Source organism: Phascolarctos cinereus, unplaced genomic scaffold, assembly GCF_003287225.1.
Source record: "Phascolarctos cinereus isolate Bilbo 61053 unplaced genomic scaffold, phaCin_HiC Scaffold_726;HRSCAF=1367, whole genome shotgun sequence".
NCBI lineage: Eukaryota > Metazoa > Chordata > Mammalia > Diprotodontia > Phascolarctidae > Phascolarctos > Phascolarctos cinereus.
Genome location: NW_027556098.1, coordinates 357,966,899 through 357,990,201, shown reverse-complemented (window position 1 = coordinate 357,990,201; position 23,303 = coordinate 357,966,899). Strand labels below are relative to the sequence as shown.

General features: G+C 41.6%; 1 protein-coding gene across 2 annotated transcripts in view; it reads left to right on the top strand.

The window, feature by feature from the left end:
* OSCP1 (organic solute carrier partner 1) overlaps positions 1 to 23,303 on the top strand; it is a 44,178-nt gene that overhangs the window by 7,905 nt on the left and 12,970 nt on the right. Inside the window, exons 1-3 of one of the 2 annotated variants that reach the window (XM_078145456.1) lie at positions 6,742 to 6,838; positions 9,774 to 9,928; positions 22,588 to 22,755. In XM_078145456.1, coding sequence (XP_078001582.1) covers positions 9,776 to 9,928; positions 22,588 to 22,755 — 321 coding nt within the window. In that variant the 5' untranslated portion in view covers positions 6,742 to 6,838; positions 9,774 to 9,775. Of the gene's footprint in view, positions 1 to 6,741; positions 6,839 to 9,773; positions 9,929 to 22,587; positions 22,756 to 23,303 lie in introns of those variants that run through there. The other variant, XM_020983648.2, reaches the window with a different exon arrangement.

The following is a 23,303-nucleotide window of genomic DNA, read 5'->3' as shown; positions in this document are numbered from 1 at the left end:
TTTTGGAAGAAACAGAAAAGCAAAGTAATCGCTGAGATTTTCAGCCTTTTCACCGTTATCTATTATTTTCAGACCATCTACCGTCAGCAGGAGTCTTCCCCATTCTTTGATCTACTTTTTGTCCCCAGTATAGCTGACATTATTACTGGGCCATCAGACTGCTCTTTGGTATCCATCCTCATTTATTATCTGCCTTGCTTCTACCACCTTCCGAACATTTCTTTTTAAAAATTTGGGTTGGTTAACTACCCAAGTCAAGCACCTCATTCTTTTTTTTGGCAATTTCTCCCTTTTCCTCTTTATCCTAATCAGTTCTGGTTGGGTCCATTAACTGGCATTCTGGAGAGCTCTCCTCCTTAGGTCAATTCACATACCAAATATTTTGAGCCCTACCCATCTTTTCTGAGGCATTTGAAATATTTCCCAAAATCTAGAGTGGCTTCTATCACAAACTCTTTCACTGGATAGTCCCTTACCCTTACGATTCATATCATTATTACTTCAACAAACACTTTGCTTATCAAAAAATAGCAGAAGAGCAGGACCCCTTACTGTATCTTCTACCTTTTGAAGGATGAAATTGTCATTAATGCAAGCTAATAGTTCCTTAGTTGCTTGGCTCTTGAGAGATGAGAAGTCCAGCAGAGGTCCATATTACTGAAGCCCCAAATCGCTACAATGCCAAGCCTTTATTCGGGTTTGTTATCTGGTTCCCAAACTCATCAAATTCCTTTCCGTCCAGGTTTATGGTAGTCTTTTACAACAGTGTCACTCTTGTTCCTTTGAGCCTCACCCAAATGCATTCTCAGATTTCCTCTCATGAGTATATCTTCTTAATAAACAACACGGCACATCCACCATTTTATCTCTTCTATAATTTCTAAATAAAATATACTTCATGGCCAAATTCTGTTCAGGAGTTCCATCTCACCAATTTTTATTGATCCATCTGAAGTCAGATTTGCTTTCTTGTGTTTGAATCTCTAGTTCATTCTGTTTATCACCCATATTTCTGTACATTTCTATATAGACATCTGAGGCCATGTGTTTTATTGCTGCCTGTCTTCTTGGATATCGTTTCCCATGAATAATTATGCCTCTCTTCTGCTATTCTTTTTTCCTTTAATCTCTGGTATCAGGCTTGTCATATATATATGGCCCATTTTCCCCCTCTCTCTCCCCTTTCAGTTTAAAGGTTGTCTTCATTAGAGTTGCAAGGCTCCAAGCAAACATATTTTTACCAGCCCTTGTTAGGTGCACTGTATCCACAACCATCAATCCTGCTTTTAAGCTGTAGTATGAAATTCCAACTCCTATTCTCAGACAATGTCCTGACAGAATACCTCCCAACTCTACCTTTTTCTTAACACCTTCAATCCACGGTAGTGGTTAAAATTTTCCTCAAGACTCTTAGGTCTTCAGTTCCTTGTCCAAGACTTTATAATCCTTAGTATTGCCTTCTCAGAATTCCCTTTTATACTGTCATTTGTCACGACATGAATCACCAGGAGGAAATAGTCATCATCAGTTTTAACAAGACCCAAAAGGCACCCCATCCTGTCCCTGCTACACGCTTTGTGAAGAGAGCACACTTTCAGTGTTGCTATCAAGTCAGCAAATCACTGCTCATCTTTTCTCCCTGTAGTCATTACGGGATGACCTCTTATTTGATGGGGCTTTTGGGTCCACGTCATTATTCCCTGGAACACAAGTGGTTTCTTCCTAAAATGACCCAACTTCCCCTTTCCATGAAAAGAAGCTCTTATCTATTACTTAGGTCTAAATATTCATTAGGCCTTCCTGTTCTGTGTCATGCTTTCCTGTCTTCTAAGCCCCTGACAGATTCCTTGTATGTCCTTTTACATCTTTTTTCTTGTTTATTTCTTCTTTGAAGCTTTTCTTCCGTGTTTTCAGGGAAGTATTTATTCATTCTGGTAATCTGGAGAGTACAGATGTATACCTCCATTCTTTTTGCCCTCTCCTCTAGCATGTAGACTAACTTGCACTTTGTACAGTAGAGGTTTTTCTTTGTCCTGTGAGATTGGCAAACATGACTCAATTTCTGCAGGTGATAGCATATTTCTGCTTGTCTTCCATATTTGTCTGAAGCGAGACCCTTTGTCTTCTTTTTAGTGAAAGACTCAACTCGCTCTTGTGACCAGCTCCTATGGCTAAGTGTCTTGACTCCGCTGACGATTCCGAAAAGACAATTTATTTAGAGCAGGCTCCCAGGCTTTCCTCAAGATAGGGCAAGGCTATCCTCACAGCTGTCTTTAATTATTAGTTAGCTTATGCCTGCCACATCTTAATATAGTCAGAAGCAAGCCACAAGCAGACATCCAATTATCTAATTCAATTTAATTACCCACCTTGTTTCTTCTTGTCACTGTACTTCCTTGGTTGCTTGGCACTCTCAATAATCCAACTCGCATTACTGGCAAAGCTTTATGGCTTTTATCAAGATGGCTCTTCTACTATGCCAAACCGAAAAAACAACAATAACAACAGAAGTACCTAGCATACATCACAAGCAGTTCTTAAGAAACAAAGCTGTCTGATAATGGAGTGGGCTGCTGCATATGGTAATGAATTTCTCATCACTAAAAGTTTTCACCCTTCAGGCAGAGCTTATATTGCATGTCTTCTTGGGTCTCTTTCAAATACGTCTCTCTATATATACTTTTCTGTGTTCCCCTTAAGCAATATTTAGCCCATACTTAGGATTCTGTTGATTCAGTGACTTCAAGGCTTATAATTACATTCAAATAACCTTTTACATATATATCTCCTTTGCTCAAGTCCTATTTTGATGCTTCATTGTGGTATGGAAATGACCTTATGTTCTCAAAAGTCGTGCCAGCGGATTACAAATTCTGGAAAGTCCTATAAAGGTAAAAAAGTTTTAAGTATGGGCCTGGTGATGTATGTCTAGTATGTCTGTTGTCCAGGGATCAGCCTAGCTGACAAAGAATCTTATCTCAGTTCCTGAAAGAATTGGCAGATATTAATGGAAGGAGATACCACAAGACTGGATAAGTGCAAATGTCCCAAATTTTTTTTAAAGAAGAGTACAGAGTCTACTCCAGTTCAGTGATCTTGACTTCGGTTCTTGGAAAATTTTTAGAAAGAATCACTAGAGATAATTAGTGAATATCTAGAAAAAGAAGCAGTGATTCCAAAAAACTACTAAGACTTCATCAAGAGCAAATCACCCCAGACTAGCTTCATTTTCTTTTTTGATAGGATAGTTAAACTAATAGGTTGATGTTATATATCTAGTTTACTTAGATTTTAGCAAAACTTTTGATAAAATATATCATGCTATTCTTGCGTACATGTTGGAGAAATATGGATCAGTGGATTATATTATCTAGAACCCAGACGTGAGGAACCAACAGCCTTGAGGCCACATGTGGCCTTCTAGATCCTTGGGTGTGGCCTTTTGACTGAATCCAAGTTTTACAGAACAAATCCTTTTATTAAGGGGATTTGTTCTGTGAAGTCTGGATTCAGTCAAGGGGCCACCCTTGAGGACCTAGAGGGCCACATGTGGCCTCGAGGCCAAAAGTTCCCCACCCCTGATCTAGGTAATATTATCCAGATGGCCCACTCAAAGAGTAGCTGTTCTATAGCATGTTCCATAGCATGGTTCCCTAGCATGAGGTCTCCAGTAGAATACGTCAGGATTTATTCCTTGGCCCTGTGCTCTTTAACATTTTTATTTGTGACCTGGATAAAGACATAGAAGGCACACTCATTAAATTTGCAGGTCACACAAAGCTCAGAGGGATATCTAACATACTGGATGGCAGAGTTAATATCCAAAAGGATCTCGACAGGCTAGAGTATTAGGCTGAATATAAAGATGAAATTCAGTAGCAATGAATGTAAAGTCTCGACACTTGGGTACAAAAAAATCAACCCGTGTATATAAGAGGTTGTATGGATGGGCAGCAGTTGGTATGAATAGAATCTGGAGGTTTTAAAGGACCTCAAGCACAACATGGGTATGCAGTGTGATATGCAGCCAAAAATGCCAATGCAATTTCAAGCTGCATCAGAAGCACAGCTTCCTAAAGCAGGAAAGTAATAATACCACAGTACTCTGTTCTAATGAGACCTCATGTGAAGTACTGTAGTTGGCATAAGGATTGGAGTGAGGGACCAATTAGAAGGCCATGGTAATAGTCTAGGCAAGCAATGATGAGGGTCTGAAGTAGGGATGTGACTGAGTGGAAAGAAAGGGACACATTATAGAGATGTTATAGAAAAAAGACTAGAGCTTAGGAGAGAGGTCTGGGCTAGATAAATAGATAAGACGACCAGTTGCATAAAGCTGATCATTGAACCCATGGGAGCCAATCAGATAGTGTAGAGAGAAAAGAGGAGAGAGCTCAGGACAGAGCTTTGGAAGATACCCACAGTTAGTGGGCATGACATGGACAAAGATCTGGCAAAAGAGATTAAGGAGCAGTCAGACAAGTAGGAGAAGAGTCACAGAAATCTAATGAGGAGAGAGTGTGCAGGAGGAGATGCTCAACAGTGTCAAATGCTATAGAACAAGAAGGACGAAGATGAAGTAGAGGCCAATAGACTGTACAATTAAGAGATCCTTGGTAACTTTGGAGAGAGCAGTTGCAGTTGAATAACAAGGTCTGAAGCCATATTGCAGAGGGTTTAGGGAGAATAGGAAAAGAAGGAGAGATGGCTTTTCCAAGTTTAGATGAGAAGGGCAGATATATGATGACAACTGGTGGGCATGGTAGGATCTAGTGAGGATTTTGTAAAGATGGTGAAGCCTTGGGTATGTTTGTAGGCATTAGAGAAGGTGCCAGTGGGTTGGGAGAGATTAGAGATTGGAGATGATAGGGAAGACAGTCTGCTGGAGTACGTCAGATCAAGGGTTTGTATAGAAGGGTTGGCCTGGACAAGTGGAAGGACGACCTCATCATCAGAGGCTGGCATGAAGGAGGGCATAGTGGGGGAATATGTCAGAGGAATGTGAGATGAGTAGGGGAGAGAAGGGGGCTCTTGGCAAATGGCTTCAGTTGTTTCAGTAAAGTATGTGGCAACATTCTCAGCATCAAGAGTAGGAGGAGAGTAGCTACTAAAGGAGGCTAAAGGAGAGAAAAGATTTGGAGCAGCTGCTGTGGTGAATGGGATAGGGTCTCAGGGAGGAGGAGTAGGCTTGCCGTCCTATAGTGAGAGTCTAGTTGAGATTAACTGACCTAAAGTAAAGGTGGATCCAGTTTGCACTGTTTCATGATTTCATCCAGTTCCATTCAGGATCATGTGGTTAGGGACCAAGGAGGTTGATGGTGAGAATAATCCATGGTTGACGTTTGTCCTGGTTTAATTGGCCATCGTATGACATAGGAGCAAAGGAATCAAAATGAAGAATCGAGGATAGCGTCGAGTTGGACTGGGGTCAGGAATGAGAAGAGTGGAGAGTGTGACCAAAGCAAGGATAATGTTCTAGAATGATGCTGAGGACCAGAGGGATTAGAGGTACTTCTATTGCACTTTTCCTGGGAAGGGAAGGGCTACCTCGTCCATGCCCTCTGCCATCATCCTGGAAGGCTGCCCCTGAGCAGATGCCATCTGGCAATGGCTCCTGCAGCAGCTGTGGCCAAAGCTGCTGAAGACCCAGAAAGGAGTGTTCTTGTCACCAAAGTTCTTGGCACCATCCAGTGGCTCGGCATCAGAAACTAATAGAATCTGATCAGTAGAAATGAAACCAGAGAAGAGGCATTGCCGTCTGCTTTGCCAGTGTATGCTAAGGTCCACAGGACTTCTCCATTTGACTTGCAGCTGTCCCCCTCATTGGCGCATGAGCTCCTTAAGGATAGGGACTGTCTTCCCTTTCTGTTTGTGTCCTCAGCTCTTAGCACAATGCTTTGCACATAGTAAGTGCTTAATAAATGCTTTGCTCATTCACACTGTATGGATCTTGTATATACATGTTTGTTTGCTTGTTGTCTCCGTCATTAGAATGTAAGATACCTGGGGGCATGATCTTGTTTTTGCCGGTCTGTGTATTCTCAGCATTGCTTAGTAATGCTTATAGACTGATTGCAGCATCTGGTGCTCCCCTATCTCATGGTTTTATAGATACCAGTAATGTGTTTTGATCACATGACCTCCTATTTGAGTGTCAAAGACTGTCATTTGGTACAAATAGATGTATAAGATTGGGGCATATCATCTCTGGCATGAAATGGACTACTTAAAAACATGGTCATTTTTGTGGTCTTAAAATGAGATATTCTTTAAAGAAACAGCTATTTTACTAAGCCTGTGCTTTGGAGGGCATTATAGATAAGGGGAAGATAGAAAGATGAAAAAAATAATTATAATTATATTATATTATATTATAATTATCATACAAGAAAGAACCCATTGAGTGCATAAGAAAGGGGCAGTGTTGTAAGGGTTCTGAGGAAGGAAAGATTCTTCTCATTGAGAGGACCAGGAAGGCTTTTGTGGAGGAGGTAACATGTAAACCAAGCTTAAAGAAGGATTTCAAGAAAAACAGAGATGAGAGTATTCTAGGCAGAGGGAATGGCATGGATAAAAGTACTGAGTTGTTTAGAGAAAGACAAGTAAATTAGTTTGATTGGAGCATGATGAGTTAGTGGTGTGAGATAGGGCTGGAAAGATAGAAAGGGAGTTGATTCTAGAAGATCTTGTGTGTCTTGCTAAGGAGTTTGGACTTTATTCCATAGGTCACTGAAGAGATCAGACATGTGCATGAGGAAGATTATTTTGTCGGAGCTGTGACGTCATTTAGAACAGGGAGATACAGGAGACAGATTATGAGACTACTGTAACAACCCAGGTAGGAGCATTCATTGAAGGTCTAAGCAAAGGTGGTAGCAATGGGAATATCACCAGACCCCAGCCCTAAAGCAGTAAGGGTTTTCTCTCTCCTCTGACATTTCATCTTCCTTGTATCCCATCTGCAGGGAGTCAGCTCTATTTGTGCTCTTGCCTCCTCTCTGACGGTGTTCTTGGACTGCCCTCCTCAAAAGAGCTATTATAACCAGGATAGACTATTCACATTGCAGAAGGAAAGGTTTGACTTCCTTTTTTCCTTTGCCAGCATGGTTAACTCATTACCTGGGGAGCCTAGCTCTCCTTTAGAATTGCTTCCTTTGGTCCTAATCTCTTTTTTTCCCTGGATTCCTGCAAGGTGCTCAAAGGCCGCAGAGAAACGAAAAGTATCCCAGAGCTAGCTGATAGCTATTTCTAAGTTTCACCAGACTCACAGGGTTGTCAGTGCTATTTTGTAGGGTGGATTCTCACTACTTTCCGCTCTGCCCTAACCACTATTATCTCTGAGAAAAGGACTCTATTCTTTTTTAAGCTTCCTGGTGGGGTCTCATTTGTGTAATGATGGGTAAGTCACTTAACCTCTCTAAGCTTGAGTTGTCACATTTGTAAAATGGAGATAATCACATTTGCACTGTATACCTCTCAGGACTGTTATGAGGGAAGTGTTTTTAGACCTTAAATTGTTAGATAAATTTGAATCATTAGCCTCAAAGCAACTACTTGCTTGTTTTTTTTTTCATTGTTTCGGAATAGTTAAGCTATGAAGGAAACAAAAGATGTGTGTTTTAGAATAAGAAAATGCCATGAGCTTGAAGGTAATGAATTTGATGTTGTTGGGTTTTTTAACCCATTAAGGTGAAATGTTAGTATATATTAAGATAAAGCAAAAATGAAAGTTTGGTTTGTTTTTTTTTTAAATAAATACTTAGTGGGAAAGGAATCAAGGCCAAGGCCAACAATTATCCTACTATGTGATTTGAGGCAAGTCTTTCTGCCCCAGTTTCCTTATCTATAAAATGAAGGGATTGCACCAAATTATCTTTCAGGACCCTTTACTGTTCTAACAATCTAGATCTAAATTATAAGACATGGGTGCAGCTAGCTGGCACAGTGGATAGAGCACCAGCCCTGAAGACAAGAGGACCTGAGTTCAAATCTGGCCTCAGACCAAACACTCAACACTTACCAGCTGTGTGAGCCTGGGCGAGTCATTTAACCCCAATTGCCTAAAATAAATAAATTAATTAATTATAAGACATGAGGAATGAATATATGATGCTGATTTGATATTGGTTATTTTCAAGTGAATAATATGGTTGCTAGAGTAGAATTCAAAATTTAAGAGGTATGAAGTAATGAGGATTGCCACACCATTATTTTGTGGCTTGTAGGAAAAAAAAATTAAACCTGTTATTTTAGCCATGGCCCTTCCATCCAGAGTTGGAACAGAATTGACCAATTAGAAAATGTTTTAAGATGTCTTGTAACTTTATTATTGCTTACAGATAAGGAGGGACTTAAATATTCATTATTACAAATATTTCCTACCCAATTTTGAGCCCTGAAAACTCTGACTTAACTATATAACTTAGCACCTGCTATGGGGAAGAAGAAAGCAGCCATGTGAGCTTTCTCACATTTTGGAGTAATAATTCACCTTCCAAACTCTCCTGTTTCTTCAGTGCCATGCCTTCCTCCTTGTGACCTAGGTTGAGAGTCACCTCTGACTCTTCCTTCTTCCCATATCCAGTCAGTTGCCAAAATTCTGTTGGATCTGTTTCTATCCTATCTTTCATGCCCATCCTTCCTCTCCACTCATACTTCTGCTGCTCTGGTTCAGGCCCTGATGTCCTCTTTGGGCTGTGATAGGCTAATGAAAGGCTTCCTGCTCTCCTTGCCTCCAGTTTCTCCCCCTCCAAGCCATCCTTCACACAGCTGCTAAAATTAGCTTCCTGACGCACAGTTCTAACTGCCATGCCTTCAGTGGCCTATAAAGTTCTTATTGTGGTGTTTAAGTCCCTTCACGATCTGGCTTCCACCTCCCTTCCAGCTTTATTTCATATCATCCCCTTTACTACCTTCCAGCTACACTAGACTGTCCTTTGAGCATAGCCTGTCTTCCGCCTCCATGAGTTTGAGCAGGCTGGCCACGGTGCCTTTGCCACTTTGCCTCTTCATTGCTGCCTTTAGGAATCCTCATCTTCCTTTCAATTCAACCAAAATGTGTTAAATGTCTACTACATGCAGGACTCAGCTTGGGTACCAGGGGTGCTCTCTCCCTCTTAAAATCTCCTTGGAGCATTTTCCCAGGATTTCTCCTTTACGCTATCACCCCCGGCTTTGTACTGTTCTTTTCTATGAAAACCTATTCCTCCTCCTACCCCAGAAGGCTGCAGATCCTGGAGAGCCTAGGCTGTCCCTCCCTCATGCCTAACATAGTGCCTTGCCCATTGGAGCCTCTTAATAAACATTTGTTGTAAAGGAAATAAGATCTTTGAGTAGGGATCTTCTAAAGGAAGAAGAAACACCTCTCTCATATTGTTGTTGTTGTTCAGTCATTTCAGTCACGTCCATATCTTGGTGACCCCATTTGGGGTTTTCTTGGCAAAGATACTGGAGTGGCTTGCCATTGCCTCCTCCAGTTCATGTTACAGATGAGGAAACTAAGTCAAACAGGGTTCAGTGACTTGCCCAGGATCACACAGCTAGTAAGTGTCTAAGGCTGGATTTGAACTCAGGTCCTCCTGACTCCAGGGCCAGCTCTCTGTCCACTGCAAGGCTTTCCTTCCACTGTTTGTAAGCTGTGTTTTCTATTGTAGCACTCCTCTCCTGGTAGCGTTTCATAAAAAGTGCAGCCCAGGCTAGTGCATCCTTTTTGGATGCTTCTGAAGAGTTTCCTCCTGCACACTACTCAGCTAGGTTCTGTTTTTTCTTTACAGTTATGAATGACATCATTGCAACCATGTTCAATAAAAAATTTTTGGAGGAGCTATTCAAGCCCCAAGAGCTCTATTCCAAGAAGGCACTGAGAACCATCTACGATCGCCTGGCTCATGCCTCCATCATGAGACTAAACCAGGCCAGCATGGACAAGGTGAGCAGAATCTCTCTGTTCTCTGGCTTATATTTCTTCTGCCCTTCCTTATTTTTGTTTTATTGCCTCAGACTGAATTGATAACCTAAACTAAATAATCTTCTCCTCTTCTCCAACTTAATTCATTTTCATTCTTAGCTGACTTCCAATTCTTCTTGGACCTCCAATTAGGTGTATTATTGCAGAAAACCAGAAATCTCAAAACCACCTTTAAATTGAAATATTTTCAAAATTGTTTCAGTCTAGTAACATAAAATTGTCACTTCAGGAAAACAAGTTGGAGCATTTCAATCTGAGGAATAGTAGTTCTGCTTAGAGGTGCTGCATTATGTAGCTTATAAAAATCTTGAAGTCTGGCACTGTGGATACCACACTTGCCAGATGTTTGCTTCCATCCTCAAGGAAATAGCAGATGCCTCAGCCCACATACCAAGGAGATCTTGAGCTGTGGCATATCTTTGGAGCTTCATCCAATCCTGCAGCTCGACGGGGACCCCACTGTCATTTGATTCATCTTGGCCTCCAGTCACTTACCCTCCCATTCTCACAGAAAGGGCCTCACCTCCCACTGCACTACAGAAGTTGGTGTTAACCTGCCAGAGACGTGGCTGGATCAAGAGTCAAGAGACCTGGTTCAGATTCTGGCTCTGACATTGACTACCTGTGTGACCATGGAAACAGCAGTCAACCACTCTGAGCTTTCACTTCATTTATCACAGGGAGCTAATAATATTACCCTCTCCATCTTACACAGTCATCAGAAAGAAAGTGCTTTGTAAGCTTTTAAAGGGCTATAGAAATATAAAACGTTGATACTCGGGCGATCATCAAACACCTATAGCATAATATAATTAACATAGCCCATTAAGTAATACAATAATAAGACGATTATCCAGTGTGAGTTGCCATATTGGAGGCAACTAGGTAGCACAGTAAGTAGAATATCGGACCTGCAGTCAGGAAGACTTCAAATCCAGCCCAACTCACTAATTGTATGACCCTGGACAAGTCACTTAACCACTGTCTGCCACTGAAGGTGGAATTTTAGTTGGGACTTAAAGGAAGGCTGGGAAGTCAGTAATCAGAGTAGAGGGGGGAGAGCATTCTGGCCTTGGGGGACAGCCTGAGAAAACGCCTGGGCTTGAGAGATGAAGGATCTTGTTCGTGGAATTGCCGGAAGTCCAGTGTCACTGGGTTAAAGAGTACATTTTGGGGAGTAAGGTGTAAGAAGACTGGAAAAGTAGAAGGGAGCTAGGTTATGAAGAGCTATGAATGTCAAACAGAACATTTTGTGTTTGATCTGGGAGGACACTGGAAGTTTATTGAGTGGGGAGTTTGGAGTTGGTGGGGAGAGGAAGTATGACATGGTCAAACCTGTGCTTTGGGAAAATCGCTTTGGTGGCTGAATGGAGGGTGAGCTAGAGTAGAGAGAGACTTGCGGCAGGCAGGCTCGCCTGCTGACGAGAGTGTGGCAGAGTCAGGAGACAAAGAGATGTATGGGAGAGATGTTGCAGAGGTGAAGCTGACAAGCCTTGGCAGCAGCTGAAGGATGAGGAATGAAAGGTAATGACGAATCCAGGATTGCTCCAAGCTTGCGAGCCTGAAGGACGAGACGGATGGTGTTGCCGTCTGTAGTAATGGGGAAAGTAGCAGGGGGGTAGAGTTTAGAGAGAAAAATAATGAGTTCTGTTGTATCAGTGGTGGTCCCTAAGATCCCTTTTAGTTCTACATCTATGATCCCATATCCTTTTTCTCTCTCACTGCTCTACTTCTAAAAATACGTGATTTATACCTATTGCCTCCCAGTGCCTCCCTTTTCTCCATCCTTAGCCCTTTATAATCTGGTTTCTCCTTACAACTCTGCTGAAACTTCTTTCTTCCATTCAAATTTTCTTGACCTCTCCAGTATATTTGACACTAATGACCAGCTTCCTCCATCCTGAAACTGTCTTCTTTTGGCTTGTATGACCTACCTCTCCTCCTATACCTGTATTTCTTTCACTGACTCAGAATTACAGAATCTCAGAACTGGAAGAGACCTCTGAAACCATCTAGTTCAGCCTAAGAATGCCTTCTACAGCATCCCAACAAATGGCCATCTAGATTTATTTTGAAGACCTCAAATGATGGAGAACATATTACTTCCCAAATCATTTGGATAACTCTAGTTGTTGGGAGATTTTTTTAAAGTCTGTAGCAGTGGTGGGGAACCTGCAGCCTCGAGGCCACATGTAGCCCTCTAGGTCCTCAAGTGTGCACATTCTGTGAAGTTTGGATTCAGTCAGAGGGCTGCACACATTCTGTGAAGTTTGGATTCAGTCAGAGGGCTGCACTTGAGGACCTAGAGGGCTACATGTGGCCTCGAGGCTGCAGGTTCCCCACCCTGGTCTATAGTGAGATAATCCTTTTACTGTTTCTTAATTCACTCTATTGAACTTCCCTTAGCAGCTATTCCAAACCTTCTCTCCTCAAGCCTCCCACACACCCCTTCGCCTACAATACCATCAAAATACCTCACCTCAAATGTTACTGAGAAAAAAAGAGGGCATTTGCTATTCACTCACTCTTCTTTTTCCCTCCATCACAAAATAACTTGACATCATCCTTCCTCCTTTATTCCAGTCTGATAAAGAGGTCGACCTTCCCCTCACCAACACTAGCTCTTCTAATTGTACCTCTGATTCTAATTCTATCTGTAATTGCCTCCACAATCATCCTTTTTGTCTCAAATCTTCAACTTCTCCCTATCTATTGCCTTCTTCCCTCCTGCCTATAAACTTGCTTCAGGTCTTCTCCATCCTTAAAAACCTTGACTTGGCCCTACTGTCCCCTTAAGCTATTGTCTTATCTTTCTGTTTGATTTCAGAGCTCAGCTGGAGGTGTGGGGGACAACACTATCTCTGCCCTGTTGCCGCCACTTTCTCTCTTCTCACTCACTTCTTTTTTTATGCTCCTCTGCATATTGGATGTTTTTGTCTCCTTCAGATCTTCTTTTCATTTTCCTCTCTGAAAATTTTTTTTATTTTATTGAACCAACTTTTTTTTTTTTACAATTCTCTTATTTCCTACTGACTCAGCCTCCACCTCCACCCCCAATACAAGTCCTCCCTTAATATACTGGCCATGTCCAAAAACATGTATCGCATTCTGTACCTCTGTTCTATCACCTTTCTGTCAACAGGCATGAAGCATGCTTCATTATCAGTCTTCTGAAGTCATGATTAGTCACAAGTTGTTTTCATTTACAATATTGGGGTCATCATGTAATTTCCTAGTTCTGCTCATTTCACTTTGTATCAGTTCTCTGAATTCTTCCTATTTGTCACTTCTTACGTTTTAATATTTTGTTTTTTCCTATTACATGTAAAAACAATTTTTAACATTTACCTTTTAAAATTTTGAGTTCCAAATTCTCTCCCTTCCTCCTTTCCCTCCCCCTCCATTGAGAGTGCAAGCAATTTGATACAGATTATACATGTGCCATCATGCAAAACATATTTCCATATTTGTCATGTTGTAAAAGAAAACAGACCAAAAAAAGAAAAAACCAAGAAAAATAAAGTGAGGAAAAAATATGCTTTAATCTACATTCAGACTCTATCAGGTCTCTCTCTGGAGGTGGATAGCATTTTTCATCATGTGTCTTTTGGAATTGGCTTGGATCATTGTCTTGATTAGATTAATTAAGTCTTTCATGGTTGATAATGGTACAATATTGTTGTAAATGTGTACACTGTTCTCTTGGTTCTTTGCATCAGTTCATAAAAGTTTTTCCAGGTTTTCTGAAAGCTTTCTACAATCATTTTTCTTTTTTGGCTAGGCAATGGGGTTAAATGACTTGCCCAGGGTAACACAGCTAGTAAATGTCAAGTGTCCAAGGCCAGATTTGAACTCAGGTGCTCCTGACCCCAGGGCCAGTTCTCTATCCACCTGCCCCTGCAATCATTACTTACAGCACAATAGTATCCCATCATAATCATATACCACAACTTGTTCTGCCTATCCCCAATTGATGGGCATCTGCTCAATTTCCAATTCTTTGCCACTACAAAAAGAGCTGCTATAAATATCTTTGTACATTTTCCTTTTCTGCCATATTAGCCAATCTGATAGATATGAGGTGGTACTTCAGAATTGTTTTAGTTTTCATTTCTCTAATCAATAGTGATTTAGGGCATTTTTTCACATGGTTATAGGTAGCTTTGATTTCTTCTTCTGAAAACTGCCTTCCATATCCTTTGACCATTTATCAGTTGTGAAATGACTCATATTCTTTTGCTTTTCTTTTATTGTTTCTTGATGCCTCATGGAGTTATTAGCTTCCACTTTCCCAATTCTAATTTTTAAGGAATTATTATCTTCAGTGAGCTTTTATACATCCTCCATTTGGCCAGTTCTATTTCTTTAAGGAGTTCTTCTCTTCAGTGAAATTTTATACCTCTTTTTCCGTTTGGCTAGTTCTTCTTTTTAAGGAGTTCTCTTCAATGTTTTTAGGCCACCTTTACCAAGCTGTTAACTCTTTTCATGATTTTCTTGCATCACTCTCATTTCTTTTCCCCATTTTCCCTCTACTTCTCTTATTTGATTTTTAAAATCCTTTTTGAACTCTTCTGGGAATTCTTTTTGGGCCTGAGGTCAATTTACATTTGTCCTTGAGGCTTTGGATGTGTCTATTTTGACTCTGTTGTCTTCTTCTGAGATTGTGTTTTGATCTTCCCCATCACCATAGTAACTTTTATAGTCAGGTTCTTTTTTGTTGTTTCTCCTTTTTCCAGCCTATTTCTTGAGGTTTAACTTGATGTTACAGTTGGGCTCTGCTCCCAGAGTAGAAAGGGCACTGTCCCAGGCTTTAGGTTTTTTGTGCTGCTATTTTCAGAGCTAGTTCTGACGATCTGTAAGCTTTCAGTTCTTCCAAGGTAGTGTGATCTAAGGAGAGATGTGGGCACTGCTCTTCTGGCCTGTGCTCTTGTCTGTGAGTAAGCACAAGCGCCACCCTTTTCCATCCTGGAACTGTGGCCAAGGTCCTTGTCACCCCTGCTGCTGCATGCCCTAGTGTGCTAGTACTTCTCCTTGCCCTGGGACTGCGACCAGGAACTATATATATAGTCAATGCAACAGAGTCCTGCACCCAGTGCCAGCAAAAGGTCCAGTGTAATCTTCTGACCAGTTGTCCAGCCTCCTTAGCACCTATGGGCTGAGAGCTCCAGAAGCTGCTACTTCCCCTTTAGTTATCCCCAAGGCCTGCTGTTGGTTTACCAGGGAGAGGCCTCCAATGGACTGTGCTCCATTCTCACCCCAGTGAGCAGACCTTTCCTGCCAACCTTTCAGATTGTTTTGGGCTGGAAAATTGTTTCACCCTGTCTTTTTGTTGGTTCTGCCACTCCAGAATTCATTTTGAGGCATTATTTTAACGTTGTTTGGAGAGGAATTTGGGAGAACTCAGGTGAGTCCATGCCTTTACTTCGCCATCTTGGCCTCACCCCTATTTGTCACTTCTTATAGCACAATAGTTTTCCGTTAACTTCACGTACCACAATTTGTTCATCCATTCTCCCTTTGATGAATACTCAGTTTGTTTCTAGTTCTTTGATACAGCAAAAAGTGTTAGTGTAAATATAATTATACACTTGGGTCACATAGTCACAGATTTTGAGGGTTAGAAGGCTATGATATAGTTTTCTACTGGGCTCTTTATAAAACTGTGAATCTTCATCATTTGTCCTTGGTTTCTAGTGTCTTAGTTGCTGTCAGTTTATCAGAGACCCTTCTAAGACACTGTGGGAAGATGAGAGGTCTTCCTTAACTACAGAGTTTGCTAGGTCTTCCTCAGGTCAGTGGGATTGGAGGAAGAAGACAGACTTCAGCTGAGGGTGCCATTCTTTCCTCCTAATAAATTCTTTCTCAGGGGACTAGCTGGAATTGCTCTAATCTCCTGGGCCTGAACAGTATTTTGTCAGTGACCCACAGGGCATATCCAGGTTTCCTTAGCCAACCCTGTCAATGTCATTCCAGTTTATCTAGTATGGACTTTTTGCATTTAATCTGAAGTCTTTGATTGATTGCTTGAATAGAGATGTTTAGGCCTTGTTCACACCTCTGGGCTTGATTGATTCAATCAAGATGTGGTCTCAACTGATACTGAGTTTTGTCTCTCACTGAGGCAGCTAGAATAGTGCTCTGGACTTGGAGCCAGCAAGACCTGAGTTCAGATCCAGCCTCGTACATTTATAAGCTGTATGACTCTCAGCAAGTCACGTAGCTTCCTCAGCTGTAAAATAGGGACGACAAAAGCACCTATCTCTCTTACTGTTGTTTTGAAGATAAAATAAGATAACGTTTTTCAAATGTTTTACAAACCTTAAATTACTATATAAAAGCTATTTTGTGTTGTAGTTATTAGTATGTAATTAGTTATTGTTATTATTATTGATAAATATATCAGGGCTAAATGAGGTAGAATAATTATAACCCCATCTTCATACTAGACAAGAAGTAGTGAGGGTAGAAACTAGGGGACAATACTGTGAAGGCAGAATCTGAAACTAAGTGAATATGGGGAGTGAGGAAGAGGGAAATACCAATGATGCCTTGGAACATGAAGCAAGGTAAGTAGAAAGATGATGGTACCCTCAGTAGAAATAGAGAAGTCTGGAGGAAAGACAGGCTTAGAGGACAATTTAATGAATTTCACTTTGGACATGATGAATTTGAAATACAGGAAAATTGAGGAGATGTCTAGTAATAGATAATGTGGGACTAGAGTTCAAGAGAGATTTCTGCTTGACATAGAAATCTTTTCTCAAATTTTCTCAGATCTGGGAGTCATCTGGGTAGAGGTGATATTTAAACCTATGGAAACAGATGAGATCATCAAGGGAGAGGCATAAAGGGAAGAAAGAAGAGAGCCAAGGGCAGGACCCTGTGGGACACCCACGCTAAAAGTTGCAAAAATGGATGATCCAGCAAGACTTAGGAAGGTCAGTCAGACAGCTGGGAGGACAACCAGGAGAAAGCAGGGACAAGAAAGCCAAGAGAAGAGATAATGACTATCCAGCTAGGAAGGACTGGTCATCAATACTAGAAGCTGCGAGGACTCAGAAGAGGCCTCAGATTTAGCAGAAGAAATCACTGATGACCACAGAGAGTACATTTTTGGTCATTTGGTGGAATCAAAATCAATATTGCAAGGAGTAGAGAAGGAAGTGGAGGCAACAAATATAGACGACTTGTTCTGAGAGCTTGGCACTGGAAGGGAAGAGAGAGAGCGAAAATTTGAAGGTACAGCAGGATCAAGGGAAGCCTTTTTTAAGAATAGGGGAGACCCGAGCACGTTTGTAGGCAGTAGGCAAAGAGCTAATAGATAGGAAATAATTGAATGTAATCGGGAGAGAGAGAATGATGCACAGGCCAAGCCCTTAGAGAAGAAATGAGAGGATAAGATTGAGGGCACAGGTAGAAGGACTGGCCTGGACTGGTAGAAGTTGGCTTAGACCTCCTACTCAGAGACAGAAGTAAGTAAGGAGAAGGGAGGGGGTGAAAATAAACAGATCTTCACCCACCATCTCCTCATGTACAAACACACACACACACACACACACACACACACACACACATACGTGTGTGTATGTATAAATTTATATATACATATATACACATATATATGTGTGTATATACATATATATACATATATATATGTGTATATATACATACACACACACACACACACACACATATATATATATATATATGGTGTCCCAAAAGTCTTAGTGAAGTTTTAAGCTTTAATAGCTGTATATGTTTAACGCATACCATGTAGGAGATAAGGGAACTAGAGATGGATGGTCTCAATTTTCTCAGTAAAGTAGAAGACAAGAACATTTGCTCCTTAGTAGACAAGAGGAGATGAGAAGGCATTTGGGTTTTGAGAAGAAAAGATAAGATATAGAACAGCTACTGAAAAGACTGGGATAGAGAATAAAGGAAAAATAAAAGTTTTTCTGGGTGCTAGTGAGGACCCAGTGGAGATTAACCACATAGAACTGATCCAATCATTCTGGAGAGCAATTTGGAACTGTGCCCAAAGGACTGTAAAACTGTGCATACCCTTTGAACCAGCAATATCACTTCTAGGTCTATATGCTAAAGAGATTATACGAAAGGAAAAACATTTATACCAGCTCTTTTTGTGGTGGCAAAGAATTGGAAATTGAGGGGATGCCCATCATTTGGGGAATGACTGAACAAGTTGTGGTATGTGAATGTAATGGAATACTATTGTGCTATAAGAAATGATGAGCAGGCAGACTTCAGAAAAACCTGTAAAGACTTACATGAACTGATGCTGGGTGACATGAGGAACCAGGAGAACATTGTACACAGTAACAGCCACATTGTGGGATAATCAACTATGATTGACTTAGCTCTTCTCAGCAATACAATGATCCAAGATAATTCCAAAGGACTCATAATGGAAGATGCTATCCAGATCCAGAGAAAGAACAATGGAGTCTGAATGCAGATGGAAGCATACTGTTTTCTCTTTTTTTGTTGTTTTTTGTTTTTTCTTTCTTGTGGTTTTTCCCTTTTGTTCTGATTCTTCTTTGATGATATGACTAATGTGGAAATATGTTTAACATGATTGACATGTATAGCCTATATTAGATTGCTTGCTGTCTTGGGGAGGGAGGTAGAAAAATTTGGAACCCAAAATCTTACAGAAATGAATGTTGAAAACTACTTTACATGTAATTGGGGGGAAAAATAAAATACTGCTAGATAAAAAAGAAAGAGAGAGATTAGACTATATAGTTTGCAGTGAACTTAGTTGTGTGTCTTCTTCCAGCAAGACTCAATAGATACAGGCTGAGAAGGTGGATAGTGAGGCGATCCAGAGCTGGGAATTGGCAGTAGCACAAGAGAGTGAGGGATGATGGGGTGCAGGACAATATAAGTTGAAGTGATTGTCTATAAAGTCAAGGAAGAAAAGAGGGGCCAGAAAAGGGGTAATAAATTGAGAGAAGGAGGAAAGATAGGGGGACTTGTAGTAAGGATCAAAAACAGGTCTAGCAAGAGGCAGAAGAAATGGAAGGATAAGAGACTATGCCCAGAGATGGGGTTTCACTGTCCAAAATTAAAGCGATGCCTCAGTTGTGATGGTGTTCTAAGGTCTGACCAACCATGCCTGGGGGTCACTAAGGTCGAGTAAAGCTGTAGGTCACAGGTGGTGAGATATTTGAGGAGACCTCAAGCTCCCAACTATGAGGACAAGTTGAGTTGGGGAGATGATTGTGAGCTGGTCTCAGACTTCTTGAGAAAGGTGAGAGAGGGACTGTGGGAGTGGCTTAATCACAACAGCAAGGCTGTGGCCCAGATCACAGGATCACAGATCAGGAGTTGTTGAGGGGAGGGGGAAGTACTTTGGAGGGCATTTGTTTCAATCCCTTCATTTCTCAGGTGAGGAAATTGAGGCTCAGCACACTTTAGTGACTTGCCCAAGGTCACACAGGGAGAAGTAGCAGAGCTGGGATTTGAACTCAGGTTCTGCACTCCCCCAAGTTCAGTATTCTGTGTTTAATCACTGTCTCTATGCATCTGACTCATAGATCTTCATGTCCAGGCCAGATCTCCCCTGAGCTTCAAGCCCCTATCACCATTGTCTATTGGACATTTCAAACCAAATGTCCCAAAGACGTCCTAAACTCAACATGTCTAAAATTGAACTCATCTTTCCCCCAAACCTTCTAGTCTTCCAGATTCCCTATAGGTGCTATAGAAGGCACCATCATCCTTCCAGTTGCCTGGGTTCTTAACCTCAGCATTATCCTGGACTCCCCATTCTCCCTCACCCCTAATATCTAATAAGTTGCTAAATCTTGCTGTTTTTACTTCCACATCATCTCTTCTCTTTACTCATAGAGCTAACCAACCACCTTAGTTTGGGCCCTTATCAACTCTCACCTTGATTGTAATGGCCTCTTTTGTCTCCCAACCTCAGGCCTTTCCCCACCATAGCCTTTCCTGCTGCCAAAGGGATTTTCCTTAAATGCAGGTCTGGCCATGTCACTCCCATATTCAATCAGCTGTTAGATCTAGGATAAAACAGAAACTCCTCTGTTTAGCTTTTAGCAACCTTCGTATGTCCCCAACCCTTTCTTTTCAGCCTTATGAGACATTTCTCCCTCTTCCGCACTCCGAGATCCAACTAAATTGAGCCTTCTCTTTATCCATTGTGCATGACCCTCTACTCCCTGTCTCTTTGCCCTGGCCACAGCCATTCCCCATGCCCATCTCCATCTCAGAATCTATCTCTTCCTTCCAGTCAGTTCAAGCACCACCTTCTACAAAAAACCTTTTCTGTCGCTTCTAAATGCTAGTGCCCTAGCTGCCTTGTATTTAATCACTTTGCACTTATTTGTGTTTATTCTCTTCGTAATTATTCTGTGTACATCTATATATGGATTCATTGTGTCCCTATTAGAACATCAGCTCCATAGGAGCAGGAGTTGTTTCATTCTTTGCATTTATCCCTATAGCATAGCATAGCACAGAACCTGGCACACTGGGGATTCATAAATGCTTGTTGACTGATAGATAAAGGGAGATAGAATAACCCCCAAAGCAGGAAAGGTTATTGCGTGATGCTGGCGGTGGCGATGGGGAACCTTGGACACTGCCACCTCCTATCGTGGTCTCTTCTTCCTTTGTGTCTGGGGATATGAGTCACAAAATTTCAGCTTGAAAGGAGCCAAGTCCAGCCCATTCCTGAGAAATATTCTCCTCTAAAGCATGAGACAAATTCGGCCTTTGCCTATGGAGCCTGCCCCTTCCTGGAGTACCCCACCCCTTACAGAGCTCTCCTGGGCAGGAAGAGCTTCCTGCTCCCCTCCACCCAAAGCAAACCTTCCTTCCACTGCTCTTCATATTACAGAAACCTGACGGAGCCCCTTCATCACCTTAGTTACTCTTGTCAGACACTGTGGGCCAGAGTGAAGAGTGGAGCCAGAAATCACCAACACCTAGGTTCAAAACTTGCCACAGACCCTAATTCTGAACTGTATGACCCTGGGCAAGTCACTTCTCTAAGCTTCAGTTTCCTTGTTTATTTGTGAAATGGAGATCCTAATAGCACCAACCTCCTAGGGTTGTTGTATTAAACAATAAAATGTACATAGAACACTGTACAAGCGTAAACATAAGTGCTACATAACTGTCGCCTATCATCATTACTATTATCAATATTAATTATTATTATTATTATTATCCATAAAATGGGCTGCTCAGAGCTCAACAAAGTGCTCCACATGTGGCCCTGCCTTGTGCAGACGACAGTGGAACTGTCCCCAGCAGACACCTGCCAGTCTTGCCTGTAGCCAGGCAGCAAGTTTTGACCAGCCTTTTTAACTGCCTTAGCAAGCACGCTAGTTACTAGATAACATTCATAGTGAGCTCGTAGTCCCCTATGGAGAAGCTTTCCCTAAAGAGGGTGCTTGGGAATACAATCTTCCCAAGAGGACAAAGTTTCAGTGAGCACAAGAAGGTGGAAAGAGTGAAAAAAGAGAAGATTGGGGATAAAAGAAAGTTTATTAATTGAGCAGAGTTTTAGAGGATGTCATGGAAGGGGAGAATAGAGCAGTGCTTTGGAAGTGATAACCTTGAACTGAATGGGGATAGGAAACCAGAGAATGTCCCAGGACGCAGAGATGCTGAATCACTGGGATAATGGGAACAAGACCTGAAAATTTGCTGGCCAAAGGCCTGGGAAATAACCATTGGTTGGAGCTTCTGCAGGCCATTGTCTTATGATGGTGGAGTAGAGTGTTCCTTCCCCAAATACCAGGGGATCGGGGGATGGGTGAGTGGCAGGAAGTTTATTCTAGAAGTCTGGGTCCCCAGAGTAAACTTAAATGGTACCAGCCTAAGAATATGGAGAATGAGGCACTTATTTGGAGAGGTGTTTGAGTCTTTGTTAGTCCTAGTATCTGTCCCAGACCCAGTCCAAGATCTAGAGAAAAAAATGAAGATGAGATCAAGAAAAGACATGAACAATGTAAATGTATGATTTATCATTGTTGGCGCTCTCTCCCAGATCGCACTGCTTCATGCATTTGGAAATGGTCTTCATGAATTGCAGTGGACAAGAAAATTAATCACCAACCTTCTGCTGATGAGTCTTTCCAAATTTAGCTGGGCTAATCCTGAGAAAACTGATACACAGTCATGCCCAAACCTGTAAGTGAAGCTTTTCTAGCTGGAGAAAATCCAAGGTCGCTTCTATGTCACAATGAGACAACGGAGGATTTTAATGGAGGAATAATAATAGGTGGGGCAGGGGATAGAGCCCTGGGTTTGGAGTCAGGAAGACTCATCTTCCTGAGTTCAAATCCAGCCTCAGATACTTACTAATTTTGTGACCCTGGGTAAGTCACTTAACCCTATTTACTTCAGTTTCCTCATCTGTAAAATAAGCTGGAGAAGGGAATGGCAAACTACTCCAGCGTCTTTGCCAAGAAGACCCCAGATGGGGTCATGAAGAGTCAGACATGATTGAAATGACTCAACAACCACAAAAAATATTAATAGTGCAATATCATTATCACATTGATTTATCAGCCACTATGACTTCAGTAATTTATTTTTGTGTTTATTGTGTGGGTTTTCAGCTCTATGACTTGATGACCATGGCTTTCAAATATCAAGTGTTGCTATGTCCCCGGCCTAAGGATGTATTGCTGGTCACTTTCAACCACTTAGATGCCATCAAGGATTTTATCCGTGACTCCCCAACCATCATGAACCAAGTGGATGAAACCTTTCGGCAAGTAATTGAAGTAAGGACATTATCAATCAATAAACCTTCAGCCCTGTTAACATTCTTGTAAATTCCATGGCCATGGAGGCCTACAAGTCTCCTAACCAAATTCTGAACTATCTGAGAAGAAGCTACTATCTCAGGAAACATTTTAGGCATTAGCTTCAATTGTTTTCCCTTGTCAGTGACCACAAAAAGCAGTGTTTTCTGTCCTCTTTGGAGAGGAGTTCCTGGAATCCTCGAGGCACTGAGCTATAGTGTACAGGATCTCCAGATGGCGTCTAATCCAACCTCACGCCCAGAGATCTCTTCTGTCACATCCCCAACCAATGGTTCCTCCAGCCTCCCCGGAGGTCGATAGTGAATGTTCTACTAGGTGTCTCCTGGTGTCAGCCCGGGAGCAAGTCTCTTCTCCATTCAGCTTTTGTCTCCTCTTCTGTAAAACTAGGGAATGGGGAGAGAGAGGAGGGGCTTAGGAAGACTGTAAGATGTCTCCCTTAGAGTTAGAACTCTGCTTTTTATTAAATTCTGGGGTGTGCTCTCAGGAGCTTTTGGGGGGAAGACAAA